The 25,193-nt window shown below is 43.5% G+C and overlaps 1 protein-coding gene across 1 annotated transcript; it reads left to right on the top strand.

Annotated features, from left to right (window-relative positions):
• The first annotated feature begins 14,840 nt into the window (after positions 1-14,840).
• Positions 14,841-15,578, top strand: LOC126236665 (elongation factor 1-beta'-like). Its single transcript, XM_049946148.1, has one exon. It carries the CDS (start codon positions 14,889-14,891, stop codon positions 15,561-15,563), a length of 675 nt encoding a protein of 224 aa, XP_049802105.1. The 5' UTR covers positions 14,841-14,888; the 3' UTR covers positions 15,564-15,578.
• The last annotated feature ends 9,615 nt before the right edge of the window (positions 15,579-25,193 follow it).

Below are 25,193 nucleotides of genomic sequence, written 5' to 3'. Positions count from 1 at the left end.
TCGCGGTTCCAGACTGTAGCGCCTAGAACCGCTCTGCCACCCCGGCCGGCCGTAGTCAACACTCAGCTTACTAAGAGCCGTGTCCCGCCTTTTGTAATGTCCAGGGGTCATTATCAAAAGTGGTGGTTTGATTTTTATTACTGTCTTTGAATAAAAGTGTCATCCTGTTCGTCTGATTGATACTTCTGTCGATTACCTTGCGTATTATACCGTAGGTTCTTTCAATGTATCATCGTTCTTGAGTTTTGTTCACCTTTGTAACACTGCTGAACCAAAATATTATGACCATATGCTTAACAGCCTGTAGATCTATCTTTGGAACACAATACAGCAGATATTACACGTGGCATGGATATGACAAGTCCTTGGTAGATTTACGAAAGTATATGGTACCAATGTCTACGCACAGTTCATGGAATTCCTGTAAATTACAGGCCGATGAATTGTGGGCACTTAATTGACGCTCAATAGGGTCTCAGATGTGTTTAATTGGTTACAGATCAGGCGAGTTTGGAGGCGAAAATATCTACGCCAGAATTCTCTATCACGCTCCTCAAACCACTGTGGTACCGTCTCTAGCCTTGCGGCACAGATAGATGTCCTGCCGGTAGGTAGCAAGACGTGTAAGATCTATCGAAGCCCAGGTGAATGTTCACCGGTAGCGTAATACTGCTTCCCTCAGCATGTTTCGAACATCCACAGGCTATCATAGATTTGGTTTTACAAAAACACTATCCATCCGGCCAGATAACGTGTTTCCATTGACCCACTTTCCTGTCTCGTGCGCACTGTAGTCATCATTAGCAGTGCCATTCGATCATCATGAAGACACATGGGGTTCATCTGCTTCTGAGTCTCGTGTCCAACAATGTGCGCTGAACGGTGTGCTCCGAGACACTTGTGCCTACACCAGCATTACACACTGTCGTCGTATTTGCCACAGACCGCTGCCTACCCTGCTTTACAGAGGAGGCAAGGATCTGATATCCACGTTCGGTAATGAGGCTTGAGCGTCCAGCATCCTGTAGTCTTCTTGTAGTTCCACAGTCATTCAACCACATTCCATAGATGCTGCGAAAAGCAGCACACGAACAGTCAACTAGCTTCATTGTTTGCCAGATTCTGGTTCTCAGGCGCCGGGCTACAACAAAATGTTCTTTGTCAAAGCTACTTTTGTCTCTCTCTCTCTCTCTCTCTCTCTCTCTCTGTTTCTCTATGGTATTCAACCGTGAGGTAGGTTTGCAGTAGTACGTCATTCTCTTTTTCTGTCTGACTTTCTCTTTATTTCCGCGTATGTAGTGCACCCTGCGTAATTCATAATAAGCTGCTTGTAGGACATCCTTGGTCGTTCCCGGCGATTCCTTCCCTTCTGCTATTGTTCCAATGATATTACTGTGTATTAAAATGTATCCTAAGAGTCGGTGTCGTCTTCTCTGGATGTGCCTCCATGTTGTTGTTGTGGTCTTCAGTCCAGAGACTGCTTTGATGCAGCTCTCCATGCTACTCTATCCTGTGCAAGGTTCTTCATCTCCCAGTACCTACTGCAATTTACATCCTTCTGAATCTGTTTAGTGTATTCATCTCTTGGTCTCCCTCTACGATTTTTACCCTCCACGCTGCCCTCCAATACTAAATTGGTGACCCCTTGACGCCTCAGAATATGCCCTACCAACCGATCCCCTCTTCTAGTCAAGTTGTGCCACAAATTTCTCTTCTCTTCAATTCTATTCCATACCTCCTGATTAGTTATGTGATCTACCCAGCTAATCTTCAGCATTCTTCTGTAGCACCACATTTCGAAAGCTTCTATTCTCTTCTTGTCCAAACTATTTATCGTCCACGTTTCACTTCCATACATGGCTACACCCCATACAAATACTTTCAGAAACGACTTCCTGACACTTAAATCTATACTCGATGTTAACAAATTTCTCTTCTTCACAAACGTTTTCCTTGGCATTCCCAGTCTATATTTTATATCCTCTCTACTTCGACCATCATCCGTTATTTTGTTCCCCAAATAGCAATACTCATTTACTACTTTAAGCGTCTCATTTCCTAATCTAATTCCCTCAGCATTACCCGATTTAATTCGACTACATTCCATTATTTTCGTTTTGCTTTTGTTGATGTTCATCTTATATCCTCCTTTCAAGACACTGTCCATTCCGTTCAGCTGCTCTTCCAGGTCCTTTGCTGTCTCTGACAGAATTACAATGTCATCGGCGAACCAAAAGTTTTAATTTTCTTCTCCATGGATTTTAATTCCTACTCCAAATTTTTCTTTTGTTTCCTTTACTGCTTGCTCAATATACTGATTGAATAACATCGGGGAGAGGCTACAACCATATCTCAGTCCCTTCCCAACCACTGCTTCCCTTTCATGCCTCTCGATTCTTATAAGTGCCATCTGGTTTCTGTACTAATTGCAAATAGCCTTTCGCTCCGTGTGTTTTATCCCTGCCACCTCCATAGAGTCATATGTTCTTCTCAGTACCTCTTCCTTGGTAACTCTATCTCTTCAGCTGATTTTCATGATCCTTCTATACATGAAATCTCCAGGGCTTCTAGCCATCTTCTCTCTTGTTTTCTTATAATACAAGTTTCACACCCGTCAGGGTCACACTCGAAACAAATGCTTTCATATTCTATCTCCAGACTGATTCTCTCGCTGGTGAGTAATTCTTTCTTAAATTAAATGCAGTTTTGAGCTGTGGCATTCCGCTCACAATTTCCTTGCGGCTTCTACCATACCTTGTAATCCTGTTTCCCAAACAGGTAAATTCCTCTATCATTTCTACTTCCTATCTTTCAATTCTGTGCAACACTTTTCCTTTATCTTGTGTCTGAGGAAAGTTCAGCTTTATCGTCTGAGAAAAACAGAGCAGTCTCGGTTAACATTAAACTGAAAAATTCATTTGAAAGTAAGTATCAACTTAAACAAAACTCTGTTAAACGTATTTTGCCACCGTTTTAATCTGTAAATAAAGTTTGAGCTTTAACGCTTGATTAATTTATGAAAAAAAGTACGTTATACGTACACTGGTAAATAAATACAGAAATTCGTACAAAATTAATGTCCATGAAAGTTATCAAACAAAAACCGCACAGAATATCCGCACACTATATTGTACATGGTAGTCTGAGTAATTTTGCGGTAATATCGTACGAGATATCGAAGTTTTATTGTTAGTATGCATTTTGGCCTACATCTGCCCTTAAAGCGATTCCAGCCGGCACTCGTTCTCGCGACGGGCAGTGGTCATTATGTTTAGGCTCTCCAGTGTGTAGTAGCTGTTTGTAGTTTCTATACTCATTCATAATGGCCTGTACTGTCAGAGCCTGTTTTGTTAATTGGTAGTTGTGTGTGGCCACTGTTTAGAAGAGACACGGAGCGCTGTCGAGAAAGGACGTGACGGTGGCGCTGAGCTGCCGGTGTGTTCCACTCGAGGAGAGGCTGCGGCTGCTGAGTCCTGGCAGCGTTCCCACTCGCCAGCGCCAGCGCCGGGCCGGGCCATTGTGGCGCGAGCCGAGCGCCGGCTGGCCGCGCACCTGGCAAGGAGGCTTAATGGGGCCGTAAATCCGGCCGGCGGCGGCCGATCACCCGCCGGGGACGCCGCCCCGCCGTTTACACCATCCGCTGATTACGCAGCGCGGCCGTCAACAGGTCACTGGCCGCCATACGCGAAAAGTGCTCATCCCTGCATCACCTCACAAAACAACGTAGAGTAAGAAACTCTAAAAGATAATTAAATGGTGTAACGGTAAGAGAAGCGCATTAACGATTTACCTAGGAGTATTTCTGCTCCAACGTCCTAACATTGCCCATCATATAGAGGAAGCAGGCAGAAAATGTACAAACGTAATGAACAAAATTACGACTATTATAACAGGCAATTTCGGCTTCCCTTGAAAATAGAGTATACCACCGACCTACACTGCAGCGCCAAAGAAACAGTTATACGAGGTGTGGCTAGAAAAAAACCGGACTAGTACTGGTAAACAATAAAACGAATGCAATAAGACTGAAAGTCGCGTGGCCTGTCACGTGACTCTCGCTCCGCCTACTGCTCGAGTTTCATCTGCCTCCTGCACTCAGTCTGCCCGTGGCGTCTGTTTTAAGTAGTTGACGTTTTGTCTGTGCGTCGGAAAATGTTGAGTGTACAGAAAGAACAGCGTGTTAACATCAAATTTTGTTTCAAACTAGGAAAATCTGCAAGTGAAACGTTTGTAATGTTACAACAAGTGTACAGCGATGATTGTTTATCGCGAACACAAGTGTTTGAGTGGTTTAAACGATTTAAAGATGGCCGCGAAGACACCAGTGATGACACTCGCACTGGCAGACCATTGTCAGCAAAAATTGATGCAAACATTGAAAAAATCGGTAAACTTGTTCGACAAGATCGCCGTTTAACAATCAGAGCAGTGTCTGAGTTAACAGGAGTTGACAAGGAAAGTGTCGAACAAGTTTACCGATTTTTTCAATGTTTGCATCAGTTTTTGCTGACAATGGTCTGCCAGTGCGAGTGTCATCACTGGTGTCTTCGCGGCCATCTTTAAATCGTTTAAACCACTCAAACACTTGTGTTTGCGATAAACAATCATCTCCGTACACTTGTTGTAACATTACAAACGTTTCACTTGCAGATTTTCCTAGTTTGAAACAAAATTTGATGTTAACACGCTGTTCTTTCTGTACACTCAACATTTTCCGACGCACAGACAAAACGTCAACTACTTAAAACAGACGCCACGGGCAGACTGAGTGCAGGAGGCAGATGAAACTCGAGCAGTAGGCGGAGCGAGAGTCACGTGACAGGCCACGCGACTTTCAGCCTTATTGCATTCGTTTTATTGTTTCACCAGTACTAGTCCGGTTTTTTTCTAGCCACACCTCGTACGCATGCGTATTCAAATACAGAGATATGTAAACAGATAGAATGCGGCGCTGCGCTCGGCAAACGCCTATATAAGACAAGTTCAAAATGGCTCTGAGCACTATGGGACTTAACTTCTGAGGTCATCAGTCCCCTTGAACTTAGAACTACTTAAACCTAACTAACCTAAGGACAACACACACATCCATGCCCGAGGCAGGATTCGAACCTGAGCCCGTAGCGGTCGCTCGGTTCCAGACTGTAGCGGCTAGAACCGCTAGGCCAACCCGGCCGGCTAAGACAACAAGTGTCTGGGGCAGATGTTACATCGGTTACTACTGTTACAATGGCAGGTTATCAAGGTTTAACTGAGTTTGAACGTGGTGTTATAGTCGGCGCACGAGCGATGGGACATTGCATGTCGGAGGTAGCGATGAAGTGAGGATTTTCCAGCACGACCCTTCCACTTAAATCAGAAATGGGGTAAAACTTCAAACCGCCAACATCGCCGCGCCCGGAAAAAGATCCTGCAAGAAAGGGATCAACAACGACCGAACAGAATCGTTGAATGTGTCTGAAGTACTGAAGTGCAACCCTTCCGCAAATTGGTGCAGATTTCAATGCAGGGCCATCAGCAAGTGCCAGAGTGCGAATCATTCAACGAAACATCATGGATATGGTCTTTCAGAAACCAAGGTCCACTCGTGTACCCTACCCTTGATGACTGCACTACATAAAGGTTTATGTCTCGCTTGGGCCCGTCAATACCGACATTGGACTGTTGATGACTGGAAACATGTTACCTGGTCGGACGAGTGTCGTTTAAAATTGTCTCGAGCAGATGAACTTCTACGGGTGAAACCTGGTTGGTAGGTACTCAGAGAGCGCCCAGGATAAGGTTACGATTGTGGATGGGGCCGTTTAAACAGTTACTGTGAGTTGCACAATCAAAAACAAAACTTTATTTTTCTAAGAACCAGTTAGTTACATGTTGCTTTAATAGATCACAATTAGAGAATACGGCTGAAGGCCTGGTTAAAGAAATCTTGAGATGCTTTCTGGGCTGAAGGCCCAAAACCACACCAGAAACAAGAACGGCTGAAGGCCTGGCTACGAATTCCAAACCAATTAAAAATAGAATGTAAAAATAAAAAAAAAACATGCAATTGAAAACAATTATCGGCTGAAGGCCTACACCATGAAATTTCCTTTTAAACTTACAACAGAATGGCCGAAAGAAATATTAACTTATTGCACGGCTGAAGGCCACAAACTAATTTAAACAACGGCTGAAGGCCTGAACAACAGGTCAGACAAACAATTTAAAATAAACCCCTTCTTTCTTATAAAAAAAATAATTACCTACAAAGAATACACACGGATCAAGGCCTTATTAAAAGGGGTTCACGTAAATCCTCGGCTGAAGGCCACACATAACACATCGAACAACTAATGGCTTAGGGCCTGGATTACAAACAATTTCAGATAGACCGAATTTTGAGGAAAAAATAATTTTTTAATAAAACCAATCTTCAAAATTTTTAATTTAACACGGCTGAAGAACTTCATGTAAAATTTAAAGGAACTGAATTAATACACGGCCGAAGGCCTCACACAATACTTCAAACTAAAATGAAAATCACAATGTAAAACTAACAGAACAAGTGGCGCTCAGAAGTGTTGGCCTGAGAAGGTAGCTAAAAACGTAAGGTGAGGTGAGAAAGGCAACCAAGAGATGAAGTTAAATAATCGGATGACAACCCAAACTAGGGACGGCCCAAGGACCGACCAACAATTTAACCAATTCCCTTCCATCCGACCAACAGCACAATGATAGGAAAATATCGGCCGAGGACGACGATACGAACAGCACGACGCCTTCAGAAATTGTCGTCTAAAAACAGCCAAGGGAACAAAGCCCACTCTAAGCAAACTATGAACCAAACAACTTAGAAGGCTGTGCAACTACACATCACGCCAGACAGCATCAACACGACGAGGAAAGGCACACTGCCGGAAAACTATGCTAACGACTAGGGCAGGTAACTGGGGCGTTAACGGCCACAGGGCAGAAAATACCGCTGGTGCACTTCACTGGCAAGTAATAGTCAATTTTATAATTAATCACAATATAGGAAGACGGCTGCAAGATTTCGCTGACTCCAACACATCATACGTTGCTGCTAGTCCAAACGGTGCAGGGAGCAACAACCCGCAAATGAACGAAGAGATGTCACAATAGTTGAGGTTTCACAACAGGTTAACTGATCACTCAACTTCAGCGTCCAGTTTTGGTGGGCAACGACCTTTGTCACTCTCGCAGCTAGCGCCTCACGATCCGACAGCGCGTGCACACTACCAGCAGTCTGGGCCTGGCCTCGCGCCACGGAGACTTCTTCGCTGCTCCGTCCCAACCGACTCACTCCACAGTCCACAGCCGGCCGCGGTGGCCGAGCGGGTCTAGGTGCTTCAGTCTGGAACAGCGCGACTGCTACAGTCGCAGGTTCGAATCCTGCCTCGGGCATGGATGTGTGTGATGTCCTTAGGTTAGTTAGGTTTAAGTAGTTCTAAGTTCTAGGGGACTGATGACCTCAGATGTTAAGTCCCATAGTGCTCAGAGCCATTTCAACCATTTTTTCTACTCCACAAACACCACCACCACCCGGAAATACTAGCGGTCACACCAAAGGTAGTACGACAGTACTAGTATCGATAAGCGCTGCTGCTGCCTCTCAAGGAGGCAAAATGCCAAAGAACAAACGGCATGAACGCAAGCCGCACACGGCTCAGCGGGTATGGAGACAACCTCTTGAATTCATGGACCCTGCATGTCAGAAGGGGACAATTCAAGCTGGTGGAGGCTCTGTAATGGTGTGGGGCGCGTGCAATTGGAGTGATATGGGACACCTGATACGTCTAGATACGAATCTGACATATTACATGTACGCAAGCACCCTCTCTGATCCCCTGCATCCATTCATGTCCATTGTGGATTCCGACGGACTTGGGCAATTCCAGCAGGCCAATACGATACCTCACTCGTCCAGAATTGCTGCAGATTGGCTCCAGGGAACTCTTCTGGGTTTAAACACTTCCGCTGGCCACAGAACTCCCCAGACATGAACATTATTGAGCATATCTAGGATGCCTTGCAACTTGCTGTTCAGAAGAGATCTCCACCCCATCGTACTCTTGAGGATTTATGGACAGGATTCATGGTGTCAGTTACCTCCAGTACTATTTCAGATATTTGTTTGTCACTCGCTCCGCCCCACTGCGCCCGCTTAACTCCCGAGCACGAAGTACTGCATAGCGGGGTGACAGTGGCCTCCCACTGAAGAATAGCGCACCTTTTGCAAATGTACTTCATTTTAACAATCCTAGCTTTAGAATCCAATGAAAATATCACACGACAGCGTTGTTAATAACCAAATAGCGCTATGCTGCTTCGTCAATGGCACACTCATCAGTTTCATTCATTTACACTGCATCTGTGAATCGTAGCATAAAGAAGTTCAAAACCAAGACACCCTCGCACCTGTTACATGCCAGGAACCACGTTCTTTGACAAAAAGGAAAAAAAGCACATTACCAATGTCAAAACGGTATTTCATTTGGTGTTCAAAGTAATCTGGCGGGTTACTGATGTAGCCGGCTCAATACCAAATATACTGGAAGAGTGGCCGAAGTACTGGTGCACACAAGTAAAGAAGAGACTTCTTTTGAAGGATGTTGTTCCGCTGGTCGAAGTTCACATCGGCGTCCAAAAGTCGTGTCAAGTTGGTAAACCTGTGGACAAATCCCTTGAATATGCGAAAGCCAGATATATCCAGCGGTTGAAAGTAAAGGTTTTGTGGCCAGAAAATTAAACCACAATTAACTCTGTTCTGTTGTCATCTTGCACGATCTTCGAAAAACCTTATGTTGCCAAATAGATAAACTTTCCTTGTTGACTTTTCCATAAGTTGAAGCTCAAATGGTTCAAATGGCTCTGAGCACTATGGGACTCAACCGCTGTGGTCATCAGTCCCCTAGAACTTAGAACTACTTAAACCTAACTAACCTAAGGACATCACACACATCCATGCCCGAGGCAGGATTCGAACCTGCGACCGTAGCAGTCGCACGGTTCCGGGCTGCGCGCCTAGAACCGCGAGACCACCGCGGCCGGCGACTAAGTTGAAGCGACTGCAACAATTTTGCTCGCATGAAACAGGCTCTGTTTGACTCGCAGCCCAGACGTCGTGGTTGGCTCTGCTAAAACTACGGAGGTTACAACAAGTGTCCTTCCGCAGATACAGTTGGCATTATTGGCTAGTGTGTGTCTTGTTATTGATGGACTGCACGACTATGTAGACGTCTTTGCCCCTTTCTTGGCAAGAGATAGACATGATGTGATTTCTAAATTGAAACAGCTCTGATCCATATTGCACACATTCTGTCTACCGAACGTTTCCTTTATAGCTCCGATGGTAGCGAAAAACTCTTCATATTCAGTAAGTATGGCTGTCTCACTACCCAGCTTTTTTGTTGTAGTAGCGTGGGTTATTTTTTGTTTTAACAATTCAAAGCTCCTCTTGAAAATCCCGAAAGACAGATTCCCCTTCTTTCCACTTTTCCAAAGGGCGACAGCTCGTTTCATAGGCTCCTCTGTTACGAACGGGAGCAAAGTGGTATCCGACGATATCACATCTTCATAGCAAGCTTCATCGTCACATACTTCCTCGTTTTTCCTCATCCCTGTTGCGTGTGCTTTTTTCTCTTAAAATACGAGATCGAGTTGGTGATGTTTCCTTATTAGTCCCATTAATCCTATCGCGGAACTGAGCCAAAATGTAGTTTTATTTCCTTATTTTGGAGTTCATTACTTCTCGTTGTATAATACACTGATCTTACAAAAATCATGGGATAACTACTAATATCGTATCGGACCTGCTTATTCCAGGCGCAAGGCAACAACTCGACGTGGCATAGACTCAACAATGCGTCGGAAATCCCCTGCAGAAATATTAAGCCTCTATAGCGACCTATAATTGTGAAAACGTTGCCGGTGCAGGATATTGTGCACGAACTACCCTCTCAGTTATGTTCCATAAAAGTTTGATGGATGGCCAAACCATTCGCGAACAACTGTGGCCCGTTGAAATGATGCATTGTGATTCACAGAAATTTCATCGTTGTTTGGGAACATGATGTCCATTAATGGTTTCCAAGAAGCTGAAAGAAACCATTTCTAGTCAATGAACGGTTCAATTGGACCAGAGGACCCTGCACATTCCATTTTAACAGAACCCACAGCATTATGGAGCCACCACCAGCTACCGCAGCACCTTGTTGACTACTTGGACCTATTGCTTCGTTGGATCTGCCCTGCATCAGAATCTTACCTTCAGCTCTTACCAGCTGAAATTGTGACTCGTCTGTCCAGGCCACGATTTTCCAGTCGTCTGCGGCCCAACCGGTATGGTCACGAACCCAGGAGAGGCGCTGCAGCCGATGTCGTGATGTTAGCAAACGTACTCGCGTCGATCATCTGCTGCAATAGCCCATTAACGCCAAATTTCGACGCACTATCTTAACGGATACGTTCGTCGTATTCATTGTGGTTATTGCTGGTCTGTTATCACTGACATCCCTACGCATTTGCTGCTGTTCCTGGCCGTTAAGTGAAGGCCGTCGGATGCTGCATGGTGAGACGTAATGCCTGAATTGGTATTCCCGGCCCACTCTTGATACTGTGGATTTCGGAATACTGAATTCCCTAACGACTTCCGAAATGGAATGTCCCATGCGTCTAGCTCCAAGTGCCATTCTGCGCTCAAAGTCTGTTAATTCCCGTCGTGCGGCCATGATCACGCCGAAAACTCTTTCATATGAGTCACCTGAGTTCAAAAGACAGCTCCGGCAATGAACTGTCCTTTTCTACCTATGTATGCGATAGTAACGTCATCTGTAGATGCGCTTATCACTATCCCATGACTTTTGTCAGCTCAGTGTATATTCACGGTGGTCGTCTATTCCATAAAATTAACGTCTATATGGACAAGGTAGTAAATTGCGGATAACCGTGCTTCTGCTCTTGCTGGAGGACTTCTCCTTTGCAGTGTCTTCAGTGCTAGAGGCTGAAAGAAAGCTGTAATCCTCGGTAATACATATTGACCAACAATATTCCGTATTTCAACAACCATCTATTTTAAGCTTCTCTCTACAATGAGCTCATTTTCTTTGGGTATGAGTATTACAATCGCATCGTAAATGTTTGGATACGAATATCCTGAACAACCAGGAAACTTATGACGAGAAAAACGACTAAGAAAGTAAGACAGAATTAGAGTTTTAAGTCTTTTTTGATTTTGCTTTGCTTCTACGACGTCACTGTTGTTATTGTGAGCATCGTTCTTCCGTGGCCACAACACACTTCCGGGCCACGACGTCTAAGAACAAACGGCCTTCAGCTGTTGGACACGCTAAACTCGTCGTCCCATCTTGCAGATATCCTGCACCCACGCACCTTGAATTACCTACAAGTGATACGAGTAGTAAATTATTTCTCCTACAATATGTTGTCCGAAACTTAACTAAAAATAAAAATGTTTATTAAATGTCATGGACATCTTTCATAGGTTGGAAGGCCCGAGAGTGTAATCCAACATTTTCAATAAAATGACATGTCATACCTCAACTTCAAATTAACCACGGACGATTCCACATTCCTATTCCAACGAAACATTTCTCTCAATGCCAACTAAGCACTTTGTATGAGAGGCAGTCAAATGAAAAAAAGTTCGTAAAATGTTCATTATTTCAAAAGTAACCGCCATGACTGTTAATACACTTATGCCACTGTGAGACAAGACAGTCATTACCTTCATGGAGAAATGTTTGCGACTGAATACGGAACCATGATTGTATTCAGGCGTGCACATCTTCGTCGGAAGCAAATCGACGGCCACAAATGTTGGGACCGAGCGAGATGACGCATTGGTTAGCACACTGCCCTCGCATTCGGGAGGACGACGGCTCCAATCCACGTCTGGCCATCCTGATTTAGGTTTTCTGCGATTCCCCTGAATCGCTCCAGGCAGATGCCGGCATGGTTCTTTTGAAAGGGCATGGCCCATTTCCTTCCCCATTCCTCCCTGTGTGATGGGACCGATGACCTCGCTGTCTGATCTCCTCACCCAAATCGACCAACCACCCAACAAATGTCGGGCCCACATTTTGTCAAGGTTATTTCGACTACGCTGCGTAAATTTTAATGCGGTACCCTTATACATCCTCCATACCGTCCCAATCAACCCCCAAGGGATTTCAATAATTTTGGAGCCCTCAAGCAAGACATACGTAACTTTCGATTTGCTTCGGGCGAAGAGGTGCACCTCCGTGTAGAGTCGCGGTGCCGTAGGCAACAGCAAACATTTTTCCATCGTTTTCATTTTTCTATTTTGTCTCACAGTGTAACTAATGTAGGAAATGTTATAGCGAGTACTTCTGAAATAATAAACTGTTTATTTACTTTTTACCATCTGTCTCGCTTTCCTTTGAGTGCCCATTATAATTTAACTTCGTGAGTTTCCGACACACAACAATTTCATTACATGTTTATTCGACAGAGTCTGCCCCACTATTGCCTTGCTACTATCTCGAATTGTTGTCGCGGCACGACAGAGCCCTGTCTTGCTGGAAGAGGTGGGAGCCTGCAGAAGATTCAAGAAAGTGAGGCTCGCCATCTAGCGTCTGTTGCTATGTAGCTCGCGGGTTGGGGGTATTGGACACCGTATCGTTAGACAGGTCCAGAGATGTTGGTAGCCGAGTGCACGACGCAGCATCGTCATATTCAGAACAACTGAGCCTGCAGATTGGAAGAAGGTGATATAGAAATGTGCGAACCTTCATGTCCTAGTGTGGGGGAACGCAATCTTAATGATAATGTTACTGTTGGAATGCGTCTCTAGCTGCTGCATCGAGCACGATTCTGGCTTGTCTGGGTGAATGTCCGTTCCATTTCTTAGCTCAGAATAGAGTAATGGACCATAAATTTTTCTCTTCTGACGTCACAAAGATAACACTAATCTCCGGTGAGTCATGCTGATGCTCAGTTATGTATGAAGGGTTTCATGTACCCCATATAAGAATGTTGTGCCGCTTAACCACGGTGACGCATGGAAGTTTTCCTCACTGAAAATCATGAGACATGAAGCAAATGTTTCTTTCTACATGGCTGCCAGTATTGCTGTAGCATAATTCGTATGATTGACGTAGTATTTTGTTGCAATATTTGAATTATGCTTGTTTCATATTCAGCTTAATTTTGTGTACATGTCAAACTGGTGTTGCGTCGTTTGTAGCTCCTTACTGGCTGTGTACCTTGATTTCCATGGGTTACGCTCAAAGTAAAGGCGACTTATTTCAAAGTTTTGTGCTGCTACACTTTTTCTTATGCACAAACACTTAATTTCTTCATATTTGCAGGCGCCTCTTGTACTTCACTGGTATTTCAGTATAGTTTTTATTCTAATATTTGATGCCGTTGCTTATATTTGTACAAAGCTTCTTACAAAATAGAACGTGCATATATTCACTAATTACCAAACAGAGCACAAGACAGTTTATATCAGTCACTCACCTTTCGACTGTACAGAGGCTGTAGCTTCTCACTATCCACACTGCAACAGTTCGTACCTCATAGTATTAACTACATAACGTAGTGGCAATCAGTATAAGTGCACGGACATTTGTACGAAAATTAACATTGTCCGTTGGAATAGTTGTGCCCAATGTATAAGCAATAGCACGAGAGCCAGTATACCAACAAATGCAGTAAAATGGTATCGCATGTGATGTCAGTAGTGCAGCGTATAACAATCCAACGATTCAAGGATGGAACTTGGTATAAATGCAACCGACCCTGTGCGGTGGAGGGTGTGCTTGCGAGCCTCTACTGCAGATAGGAAACAGACAAAATTAGTGAAAGCGCGTGTTGTGTACATAAACCACGATTGTGACTAAACCATTAGGGAGATATCATATGAGGAAAGAGCAAAAGTCGTCATGTACATGAAAAAGGAACTCTCTAATTGTGAAAACGCCAAGTACACTAACTGTTCAGTTCGTTAGACTGGGCGCACGATATGGACAGGATGGAAATTACCTTCTACGCAAAGCAACGGCCACAAACCATTGTTATTCTAGCTTGTTGCTGATTTACAGTTTCCAGTAACTGCCAAGCCTGTACGACAATTTTTGTCACATCACAAATATTTTGCATTAAAGAAACGAATACAGAAATCTGATCTAATGCCATAACATAAACAGGCTAGATTGGAGTTTGCTGAAAAACCGTTTGTCGTGGACTTCAGAATGGGATAAAGTGATCCTCAGTTTTGAGAAGAAGTTCAATTCAGATAGTCGGATGGATTTCAATATTTATTGGCATAATCTCAGATCAGAGCAGCAGGTAGAAAAGGCCAGCAATTTTAGTAGTGGGAGTGTTATGTTTTCGGTAGCCTTCTGCGTTAAAGATAAATCACGCATCACGTGGCTGAATGCTAGAATGAACCCAGGCAGCTACACTCAGATGCTAGAGCCAGAACTGATTAGAATGTAAGAGGATCTTGGGCGAAAATCTAAAGTTTCAACAAGATAATGCAACTGTGCATGTTTAGGCTACAACAAAAATATGATCTAAAGAGAAACATATCCATGTCTTGCCCTGGCCTGTACATCGCCCTGATTTGAACCCCATGGAAAACCTCTGAGGAATACTTGCAAGACGTGAAACTTCCTGGCAGATTAAAACTGTGTGGCGGACCGAGACTCGAACTCGGGACCTTTGCCTTTCTCGGGCAAGTGCTCTACCGACTGAGCTACCCAAGCACGACTCATGCCCCTTCCTCACGGCCTTAATTCCTCCAGGCTGTGAGGACGGGGCGAGAGTCGTGCTTGGGTAGCAGCAAGTAGGGTGCCAGCGGGAGACCCAATATATTACTTTTCAATTAATAAAGCACAATGGTTGTAGGAGATCTGAAAACGACAGACGGTGTGAAATCCCTGGACGCATACCTTGCAGACAGAAGCTATGTCGACGGGTTTCAACCAACACAGGCAGATGTGTGCGTATTCGAAACGTTAGGAAAGCCTCCATCAGCTGATACACCTCATGCATTGCGTTGGTACAATCATATTAAATCATATGGAGCTGACAGCAAGAAATTTCCAGGTGAAAAGAAACCACCGGCGGCTTTTGCTGGAGCAGTAACGAATGGCAGTGCGCCATCCGGAGACAAAAAAGACGATGATGACGACGACGTAGATCTGTTCGGCTCAGACGACGAGGAGGATGCTGAGGCAGAAAAGATTAGGGAAGAAAGGTTAAAGGCCTATGCAGAAAAGAAAGCAAAGAAGCCAGCACTTATTGCAAAATCAAGTATTGTTCTTGATGTGAAACCATGGGACGACGAAACTGATATGAAAGAAATGGAAAACAAAGTTAGAAGTATTACAATGGATGGTCTTGTATGGGGTGCATCCAAACTGGTTCCTGTTGGTTATGGAATTAACAAGCTGCAGATCATGTGTGTTGTCGAAGATGAAAAAGTTTCTGTGGATTTGCTTGTGGAAGAGATACAGAATTTTGAAGACCATGTGCAATCTGTAGATATTGCAGCATTTAGTAAAATTTAATTTTGGTATTAATAAGATTATTTTTGTGTAAAAAAAAATAAAATTTGAAAACGAAAAAAAAAAAGGTCGGTAGAGCACTTGCCCGCGAAAGGCAAAGGTCCCGAGTTCGAGTCTCGGTCCGGCACACAGTTTTAATCTGCCAGGAAGTTTAATATCAGCGCACACTCCGCTGTAGAGTGAAAATTTCATTCTTGCAAGACGTGTTTATCTCAATGGAAGGCAATCTGAGACCGTATGTGAGCTGAAAAGAGCGATATGAGAAGAGTGGACGACAGTTCCACTAAAATGACTACAAGCCATAACAATTTCAATGCTGAAGAGAAGTTTTGAGGGAATTAGCAAGAACGGAGGCTGGACAAAGTACTAAAACGCAGTAACACAACAGGACAGCGAGTGACGTCATACCAGTTTCCATCCAGTAAATGCAAATGGCTGATTTTGGTGCTCGTATTATAAAACAGATTATGCAGTTGCGTCATTATTGTTTATGTCTTATATGTATCTACTGCTTTCGTAATAAATTCGACACATGTATGGTGCAGACATTGTTCTACTACTTTCTTAGGAACCCTGCCTTTGTAATGATTTCCACTACTTAGGTAGCAAGGCGAGTTCCTAGTAATGTGCCACTAACCAATAAATTCACTCGCAAGTATTCTGAAAATCCTTTCATGAAAATAACCGAGTGTTCTTTACATTTGATAGCTGTTAATCATATGTATGTGACCACAAATGTTTCCTGATTGTTCATTTTGTACAAGTAAGTTCAGAATTATTTTTTTTGTCAGTGATGCACTCACAAATAGCTTTATAATAATTCATGTCCACTTTTACACAAACACTACGAGCAACGCTTGCCATTTGTTAGCGAATACAGTACATTTCCTTCAAACTTTTTTCGTTCGATTCTTCACTCCATTCATACCACACTGCAACAAAATATTAGCAACATTATTTAAATTTTTAGTGTTCAAACTTTGAGTAAGATGGGCTGGCAATACGGTCACATAGCAGGTACCAATCCATTTCGAATCAAGACAGTATACAGCAAGTAGATTTGAGGGCAGAAGCTACCAATACTGTCCTACAATACGGTCTCATTGCATCGATTGCTGCTTTTATCTGATCTTTGGACATGGCTTAGGGAAGAACTATTTTAAAAAATTACGATTTTTTATGGACGAACATGAACAGATGTTAAACGAAGTTCTTGCGGAAGTTGAGAGAGCAGGAGTGAAAGCCAATTTCGAAATATCCGAATTCGGTAAGTCTGAAATAAACTTTTTGGGACACAGGATTATCTCAAAAGTTCTTCCTCCAGATGAAGACCAGCTGAAAGCTATTAAAGAGTTTCCGAAACTTCAATGCTGAAAACCATTGAAAGTTTTTTAAGATCTGACTTCTATAGGAGATTTATAAATGATCAGTTACTAGGAGACGAGATACTGGCAGAAGTAAAGCTGTGAGTACCGGGCGTGAGTCGTGCTTCGGTAGCTCAGATGGTAGAGCACTTGCCCGCGAAAGGCAAAGGTCCCGAATTCGAGACTCGGTCGGGCACACAGTTTTAATCTGCCAGGAAGTTTCAGTTACTAAGTAATCTACAATTGGCTAACTTATTAAAAAAATAAGATGAGGTAGGATTGAACGCAGCCGGCCGCGGTGGTCTAGCGGTTCTGGTGCTGCAGTCCGGAACCGCGGGACTGCTGCGGTCGCAGGTTCGAATCCTGCCTCGGGCATGGGTGTGTGTGATGTCCTTAGGTTAGTTAGGTTTAAGTAGTTCTAAGTTCTAGGGGACTTACGACCTAAGATGTTGAGTCCCATAGTGCTCAGAGCCATTTTGATTGAACGCAACCTTGTCAGAATGATTTGAAATCCATGAAAAATCCGGAAATAGTAATACACCTAGATCTCTCTAAAGACTTCGGCCTGGTATGTGATAGCTCGGACTGTGGCAGCAGGAGTGCAACTCTATCCGGGGATCGCAGATAGTCCGTAGACACTACGGCATCTACCAGCAGAACGTTGAATAAATGGCAAAGACAATAAATCATCACACAACAAGAAGTTTTAGCTGTGTTGTGGAGACTCAGTAAATTTCGATACCACTTACAGCTGGAAGGCATACGAAGCTCACACCTGATCATAAAGTCCCCTTACTATTGAACAGTACACAATCTACATCTACGTGATTACTCTGCAGTTCATCGCACTACCTTCAAGCTATTTCTCTACCGTTCCAATCTCGAACAGCGAGCGGGAAAAATGAACTCTTAAATCTTTCCATGAGAGCTCTAATGTCTTTTATTTTATTGTGATGATCATTCCTCCCTATAGAGGTGTGCGCCAAAAAAATATATTAACACTCTGAGGGTAAAGGAGGTACAGTAACTGAAATTTCGTGAGAAGGTCCTGCCGCAACGAGAATCGGTTTCGTTTTACTGATTGCCACCCCAATTCGTGTATCAAATTCGTGGCACTCTGTCCCCTATTATGTGATAATGCAAAACGAGTAGCTCTACTTTGTTTTTTTTTATCTTAGCCGTCGACTGTTTCTGATGCGGATCCCGTACTGCATGTCAGTACTCCGGAAGAGAGCGGACAGGCGTAGTGTAAGCAGTTTCTTTAGTACATCTGTTGCATTTTCTGAGTGTTCTGCCAATAAATCAAAAGCTGTGGTTTGCTTCCCCCCCCCCCCCCCCATATTATCTGCGTGATCGTTCCAATTTAAGTTACTATACCACATTCGGCTGACCACATCGGCTTAGGCTTTAGTGGAGTACGATTTTGTTGTTGTACACGCACTTGGAAACCAGAATGCTGTTCCAGGCACATTGTTTCGCTTACCTAAAGGCCTTAAAGACATCAACGCAAGATTTCCTCAAGAAAAAGAAATTTTTATTCCAGTGATAAAAGATGTACAGTATGAGGGTGAAGTTAACCCTTTTAAGAACATTGGCTAAACAGAGTACAAACTCTGGAGGCCCCTCTCCCCTCCCTGCCCCCCCCCCTCCCCCCCCAAATAAAGAACATTAGATGTGAGCAGACAGAAGATTCACATTTGAAAAGTGTAAAAATGTGTTTTGGGTTCACAGATAACGAAAAGTTACAGCAATATTATATAATCCACAGTGGCCACCGAACTGAAATCAGGAGACAAGATTGAAAAATTTATATCCCACAAAACGAACCTGAAATCTTGATTTAGTATACATAACTAATCAATGCACACTTTGGGGTTGACAATTGTGTGCCAAAATTGATGAAAGGTTGTATTTTTCGGAATGGAAAGGAAATCATGCAAGCTGTTACAGTACTGTGAAATATTATATCAAAAACCCAAAACTTCAACAATAAACTGGCAAGGCCTAATGCACTAGATTACACTGGAACATGTAAAGGACATCATAGCTATCAACCTATTGGGAACACCTGTGACATCTTGTGACAATGTACTCACATTATGGTCTTCTTGAAATTGCTGCCAAATTTGTTAAATTCTGTCTACTTAGAAAGGTCAACTGCAAAGTTATGACACCAAGAATTGAGGTGAATTCCCTCAATAATATCTGCCATCCTATCCACACCCTGAGCAACAGTCGACCACAGTTAACAATCAAAGCATGGACAGATAAGCCCGCCCGGCTAGCCGCGAGGTCTAACGCGCGGGCCCCGGCGCTAATCCGCCCGGTGGATTAGTGTCGAGGTCCCGTGTGCCGGCCAGCCTGTGGATGCTTTTTAAGGCGGTTTTCCATCTGACTCGGCGAATGCAGGTTGGTTCCCCTTACTCCGCCTCAGTTACACTATGTCGGCGATTGCTGCAGAAACACTGTCTCCACGTACGCATACACCATAATTACTCTAGCACGCCAACATTTGGGGTTCCACTCGTCTGGAATAAGACGTTCCACCGGGGGGGGGGGGGGGGGGGAAATCCATTGGGGGCCGAATCGCACAATAACCCTGGGTTCGGTGTGGGGCAGCGGTGGGATGAATGGACTGCTGTGGCCTGTTGTGGGGTTGTGAGCCACTGAGGGCTACGACGGGACGAAGCCTCTCCGTCGTTTCTAGGTCCCTGGTTCAATACACAATCGACAGATATATCAGAAAACAATCATATAAAACAATTATTGACAACAAAGTAAAGACTTGAATCTAATCCAGCGGAATGATTAATGAAGGAGATGAGTTGTGTGTGTTGTAACTAGTGCCATAAACAACACACAAAGTGGAGGGATGTTTTTCAATGACTTTGAGACTGTTATAAATAACAGTGCAGCAACAGTATTTACATCACGTGAAACACTTTGGATCAACAACAGCTCAGTGTTATACGCGTAATCATTAAAGATATCCCTCTATAGGAAATGAATTGAGTCAATAAATACAAAACGAAAAGAACAGTTAGAAATAAAAGCTCCGCAGTCTAAAAAGAGGCATGACAAATCAGCGAGAGCGATACATAACAATACTGGTGCTCAAAACGCATACACAATCATCGAAGGAAGCAGGGCAGTTCCGGAAGTTATGTAATAAAAGTGAGAGTCCTAACCGTGTCATTGCTCAGGTTACCCCAAATGCAGTCATCGGAGAAACGATGCGCTCAAAATAACCTACGGTGTCACTAGATCACCAACGTCACATTTGTTAGATTTTTTTTTTGGCCCTAAAATAACATTGCTGTGTGTTAGGGCAGACGGAGGGGATATGTAGCAGATTATTCGTGGGGTTCACGTCTTGCTGGCACTTGGTGGTCCACAATGAATCCACGGCAGGTTTCTGACGGGCGCATTTTCCTGTTGTCAATCGCGGGGAAACGACATCAGTTGTGTACATGCTGTTTGTTAAACTGGCTGCGGCTGGAGTCATGCGCTGTGCTGGTTCCAGCCCTTTCAGCCCATCTCTCGCGGCTTAACTCATCCAGAGCTTGGGTCAGTCGGTCTTGATCGCGAGACTGCCAATCTGAATGCAATTCACCAGAGATGGGCAAAACTGTTCGTTTCAGACAGATGATCAGAACTGTTCATTCACTAGAATGAACTGGCACTTTCCCAAGATTCACCACACACCATTTACTTATAAAAATAAGTGAAAGGAATCCGTCTTATCTTTTTCATTCAAGGTTGCTTATCTTATTTTTACCTTACCTTAACCGGTTTCGAAAGAATACATTTTTTGTTACATCCCTTGTGGTTTTAATATTTCCGAGAAGTTCCAGTAAAAATAGAAGAAATCTCACCTAAATTGTGAATATTTTTATCAAGTTGGGAAATTCTAAAAATAAAACTAATTCTTGTCATTTCTCGTAATTATATTGAAAATAAAACATTCAAAGTACAATATAGTACAAATTAACTTTCTGATTCCTGAAACAAAGTAAATTATCTACAACTGTCACTTACAATCAACACAACATATGCAGCTAAGAAAGAGGTGTGGGGGTCAAATTTACCATACGACTCTTCTTCTTCATGATGCTGACACACAGTTATTCATCTGCGTAAATAAAATTTTGTTTTAATCGTGTTTGTTAACATAGTGCTGAGGGAGGACGTAGAAGCAGGAATACAGACTTTGAACACCACCAGGTATACATTTTCCACAAAAATCGGTATTTTACGAAATTTGACATCCCGCTGGGTTTAAAGACACAGAGGTCAAATTTTTATAGTATGTGTAGTTTGATATAAAATGTAGTGCAGCAATATTCTGTAAGATATCTTCAATAATTTTCGAGTTCTTAAAAAATGGTTCAAATGGCTCTGAGCACTATGGGACTTACCACCTCAGGTCATCAGTTCCCTAGAACTTAGAACTTAGAACTTAGAACTACTTAAACCTAACTAACCTAAGGACATCACACACATCCATGCCCGAGGCATGCGACCGTAGCAGCTGCGCGATTCCGGACTGAACGCCTAGAACCGCTCGGCCACCGCGGCCGGCAGTTCTTAAAAGACATGTCACTTTTTGACTAGAGGTCAACAGATTAACCATCACTTAGATATTACCCAGAACGTAGAGGTTACAGCGCCATATTCGCCCAGAGAATGATTCCCTTGTACCAAGTTTCAAAAAGCTTGATGTAATTTAAAAAGGATGCGGAGGTGACTGAATGCAGAGTTCAGAGGGTAAAGACCACTTAAAACTACTTTTAAAAATAGTAAGAAATATATTTATTAAGAGAAAATAAGGCTCTACGGGAATAAAAAAGTGGGAATGCTATTGGGAAAGTTATCAGTAACTTAGAACGTCAAGAGGGAAGTCGGAGCACTGATGTAGGTTCACTTACAGTTTAGAAGTGGTCGTTCCGTTTCAAGGTCCGCACACGACAGCACCAATAATATACACTGTCCAGTCACATTAATGTGACTTTCTGTCAGGAAGAGAGCCTGTGAGTCTCTGGAAGGTATCGAGTGGGATATGGAGCCATGCCGACTCCAGGGCCATGGGTAGCTGCACTAGATATTGCGGCTGAGGATCCATACCACGAACATTCCGATCGAGGTGGGTTTAAATCCAGGGAGTCTGATAGCCATCGGCGTGCGCTAAGGTCATGCTGGTGTTCGAACCACGCACCTACTCTGCGAGCTCTGTGACACGTAGAACTGTCCCACTGCTAGATGCCATTTTGCCGAGGAATAGCTAACTGCGTGTGGGGCTCGACATGGTTGGCTCAAATGGCTCTGAGCACTATGGGACTCAACATCTGAGGTCATCAGTCCCCTAGACGTAGAACTGCTTAAAGCTAAGGACATCACACACATTCATGCCCGAGGCAGGATTCGAACCTGCGGCCGTAGCAGCAGTGCGGTTTCGGACTGGAGCGCCTAAAACCGTTCGGCCACAGCGGCCGGCCCTCCGATAATTGTTGTAGGGTATTTGCTTTCAGATGTTTCACGATAGAGCATAAAATATGAATCAACTGAAAAGGCTGTCTGTCGCCATTCAATGGTCACGCATTTGTGGTATGGTGTGCAAATTCCAGCCTTCACCGCCAATGAACAGCAGTCAGCATAGATGCATGAACCAGGTGCCTGCTGCTTAGGCCCATGCGCCGCAACGTTCGCTAAACGGTCGTTGAGGCGAAACTGTGAAATGAGTATACTGGGGCGTTCTTGTATGTGGCACCAGAATAAGATAAGAATATTAATAAATTTAAATAAAACTAGTACACTATAAACAATGAATGTCTCTGATAGGCTCGATAATGTGGATCGCTGACTGTGCGAGACCACAGAGCCAAAGATACTGTACTGCTTTGTTGGAGTAAGAGAGCGCTTGGCGCTTAATTGTAGGCAGCTGCCTGTGAGGAAAGACGGTGGAGTAGGCAGTCTTTGGGGTGAGCTGTGTGAAGCCACCAAGAGTTAGATTAATTTAGGTACGTCAATATTGTTGAACAAGGAAGCAGAGGTCTTCATGCAACCAAGGTAAAAATAATAAATAATTGTGATTTCTGTTTTGCAAGCGCTTTGGTATAAATGAGCTGACTGATAATTTGTAATTGTTGAGTAACCCCAGAATGAACGTAAACGATTTTGATACAGAGACTTGTTAAAGATTTCATTTTTTTAGTGCTTTTAAGATTTGTCAACAGAGCTACTTGATGATATGCATTTATGTTGGATTAATGAAGTTGTAAGTAGGCTGTTTAGGTTTTTATGTTGGTAACACCACGTAGAGCTCTGTATGAAAATCACAGACTGTGCTGTGTGCAGTCTGTGGTTGGTTGGACTCGATGATGATGATGATGGTGATGAGTCCCATACTCCTTTACAGAGTGTAGGGGAGCGACGCGGGAGACCCGCGCCGCCTTACTAGGCAAGGTCCTAGTGGAGGTGGTTTGCCATTGCCTTCCTCCGGCGGTAATGGGGATGAATGATGATGATGAAGACGACACAGCACCAAGTCATCTCGAGGCAGGAAAAATCCCTATCCCGCCGGGAATCGAACCCGGGACCCCGTGCTCGGGAAGCGAGAACGCTACCGCGAGACCACGAGCTGCGGACTCATTGTTGGAATATTCGCTTGTGTAGTGTTGGGCAGCTGGATGTGAACAGCGTGTAGCGTTGGGCAGTTGGAGGTGAGCCGCCAGCTGTAGTGGATGTGGAGAGAGAGATGCCAGAGTTTTGAGAGGTTACTGTAAGCGGACGATCTGGACGTGTATCCTCCAGAAAAAGGAAATTTGTAAAGATGGATGTCATGAATTGATAGATGTATATATGATGACTTTTGAACATTATTAAGGTAAATACATTGTTTGTTCTCTATCAAAATCTTTCATTTGCTAACTATGACTATCAATGTGCCTTCAATTGTTGGAATCTTTTATTTAGCTGGCAGTATTGGCGCTGACTGTATTGCAGTAGTTCGAGTAACGAAGTTTTTTGTGAGGTAAGTGATTCATGAAAGGTATAGGTTATTGTTAGTCAGGGCCATTCTTTTGTAAGGATTATTGAAAGTCAGATTGCGTTGCGCTAGAAATATTGTGTGTCAGTTTAGTGATGATCAGAATAAGTAAAGAGAGAAATGTCTGAGTACGTTCAGTTTTGCTCAGCTGTTTGAAACTCAAATAACGTCAGAGGTTTATCAGCACAGTCACTCATAACTTTTTATAAGGGGACGTTTCAAAGTTAGATAATACTTGCTGTTGAAATCTCATTGTTTGTGAATCAATTGTGAGTAATGTAGCTTCAGATGTTTTTGAAAAGCCAAAATTAACTTGCAATATAATTTTGCTAAAAATACTGAGTGTTAGTAATTCACCAAAATCAGTACCGCCTCCCAGTCCAGGTCATTTATTTTTTAAAGAAGTTGAATTTTCTTAAATGTTCTCGTTCATCAGCCAAAAGAATTTCATGTGCATTTCAAGTATTATGGCCAGCATTGCATACTGCTGAGCCTGTAGCTAGCATTCATATTTTTTGTGAGAGACCAGAATGTATCGCGTTCCACTGTTGTTGCTCTAGAGGTAAGACAATTTAATTTATTTGCTATGTGCAAAGGGACCAAACTTATATAGTTTCGAAGAGGACCGGCCTTAGGATTCAGTGCTTAAGGGGCTTAATGTATTTTGCAATGACTATATTTCTTTATTGGTATTGGGAGTTGCATTGCCCAATCGATTCGTAAAGTTTTGCTAACAGTAAGACAGAGTAAGCACACCACTTGCAGTTACAACACGCAACACGACAATTCGAGTTCTGTATCCATTCCACACATCGGATTTCATTCAACATAATGGTAAAATTTTTTTATATTTTTTAAGGAGCGTTACAACTGTTGGTACCCCTTGGTTAATTTGGGCGGTCGGTTGCCCAACAGTTCCACGTCTATTCCCCGTACACATGTCCCCAGCCGTCGTTCATCTCTGTCATCTACAGTCTGTGGTGCACCGCAGTTGCCTCGGCGCTAGCTTTGGATAGCGCCATTTTGCAACGCATGGCGTTCTTTTACCATGGCGGCATGTGAACAGTTTACAAACCGGTTTCAGAAATGCTTCCAATCGTTGGCCCGAAAGCCAATAATTATGCGCGTTACGTCAACTACTGCACTGTTTTCCGCGACGCCCGACGCGCTGTTATACCCTCCATCGCTAGTGCTGCCACTGGCCATCTATGAGTGGTTATTGCA

Source organism: Schistocerca nitens, chromosome 1, assembly GCF_023898315.1.
Source record: "Schistocerca nitens isolate TAMUIC-IGC-003100 chromosome 1, iqSchNite1.1, whole genome shotgun sequence".
In the NCBI taxonomy this organism is placed as follows: Eukaryota; Metazoa; Arthropoda; class Insecta; order Orthoptera; family Acrididae; genus Schistocerca; species Schistocerca nitens.
Note: the sequence above shows the minus strand (reverse complement) of the source record. Positions and strands in the feature narration are given on the sequence as shown.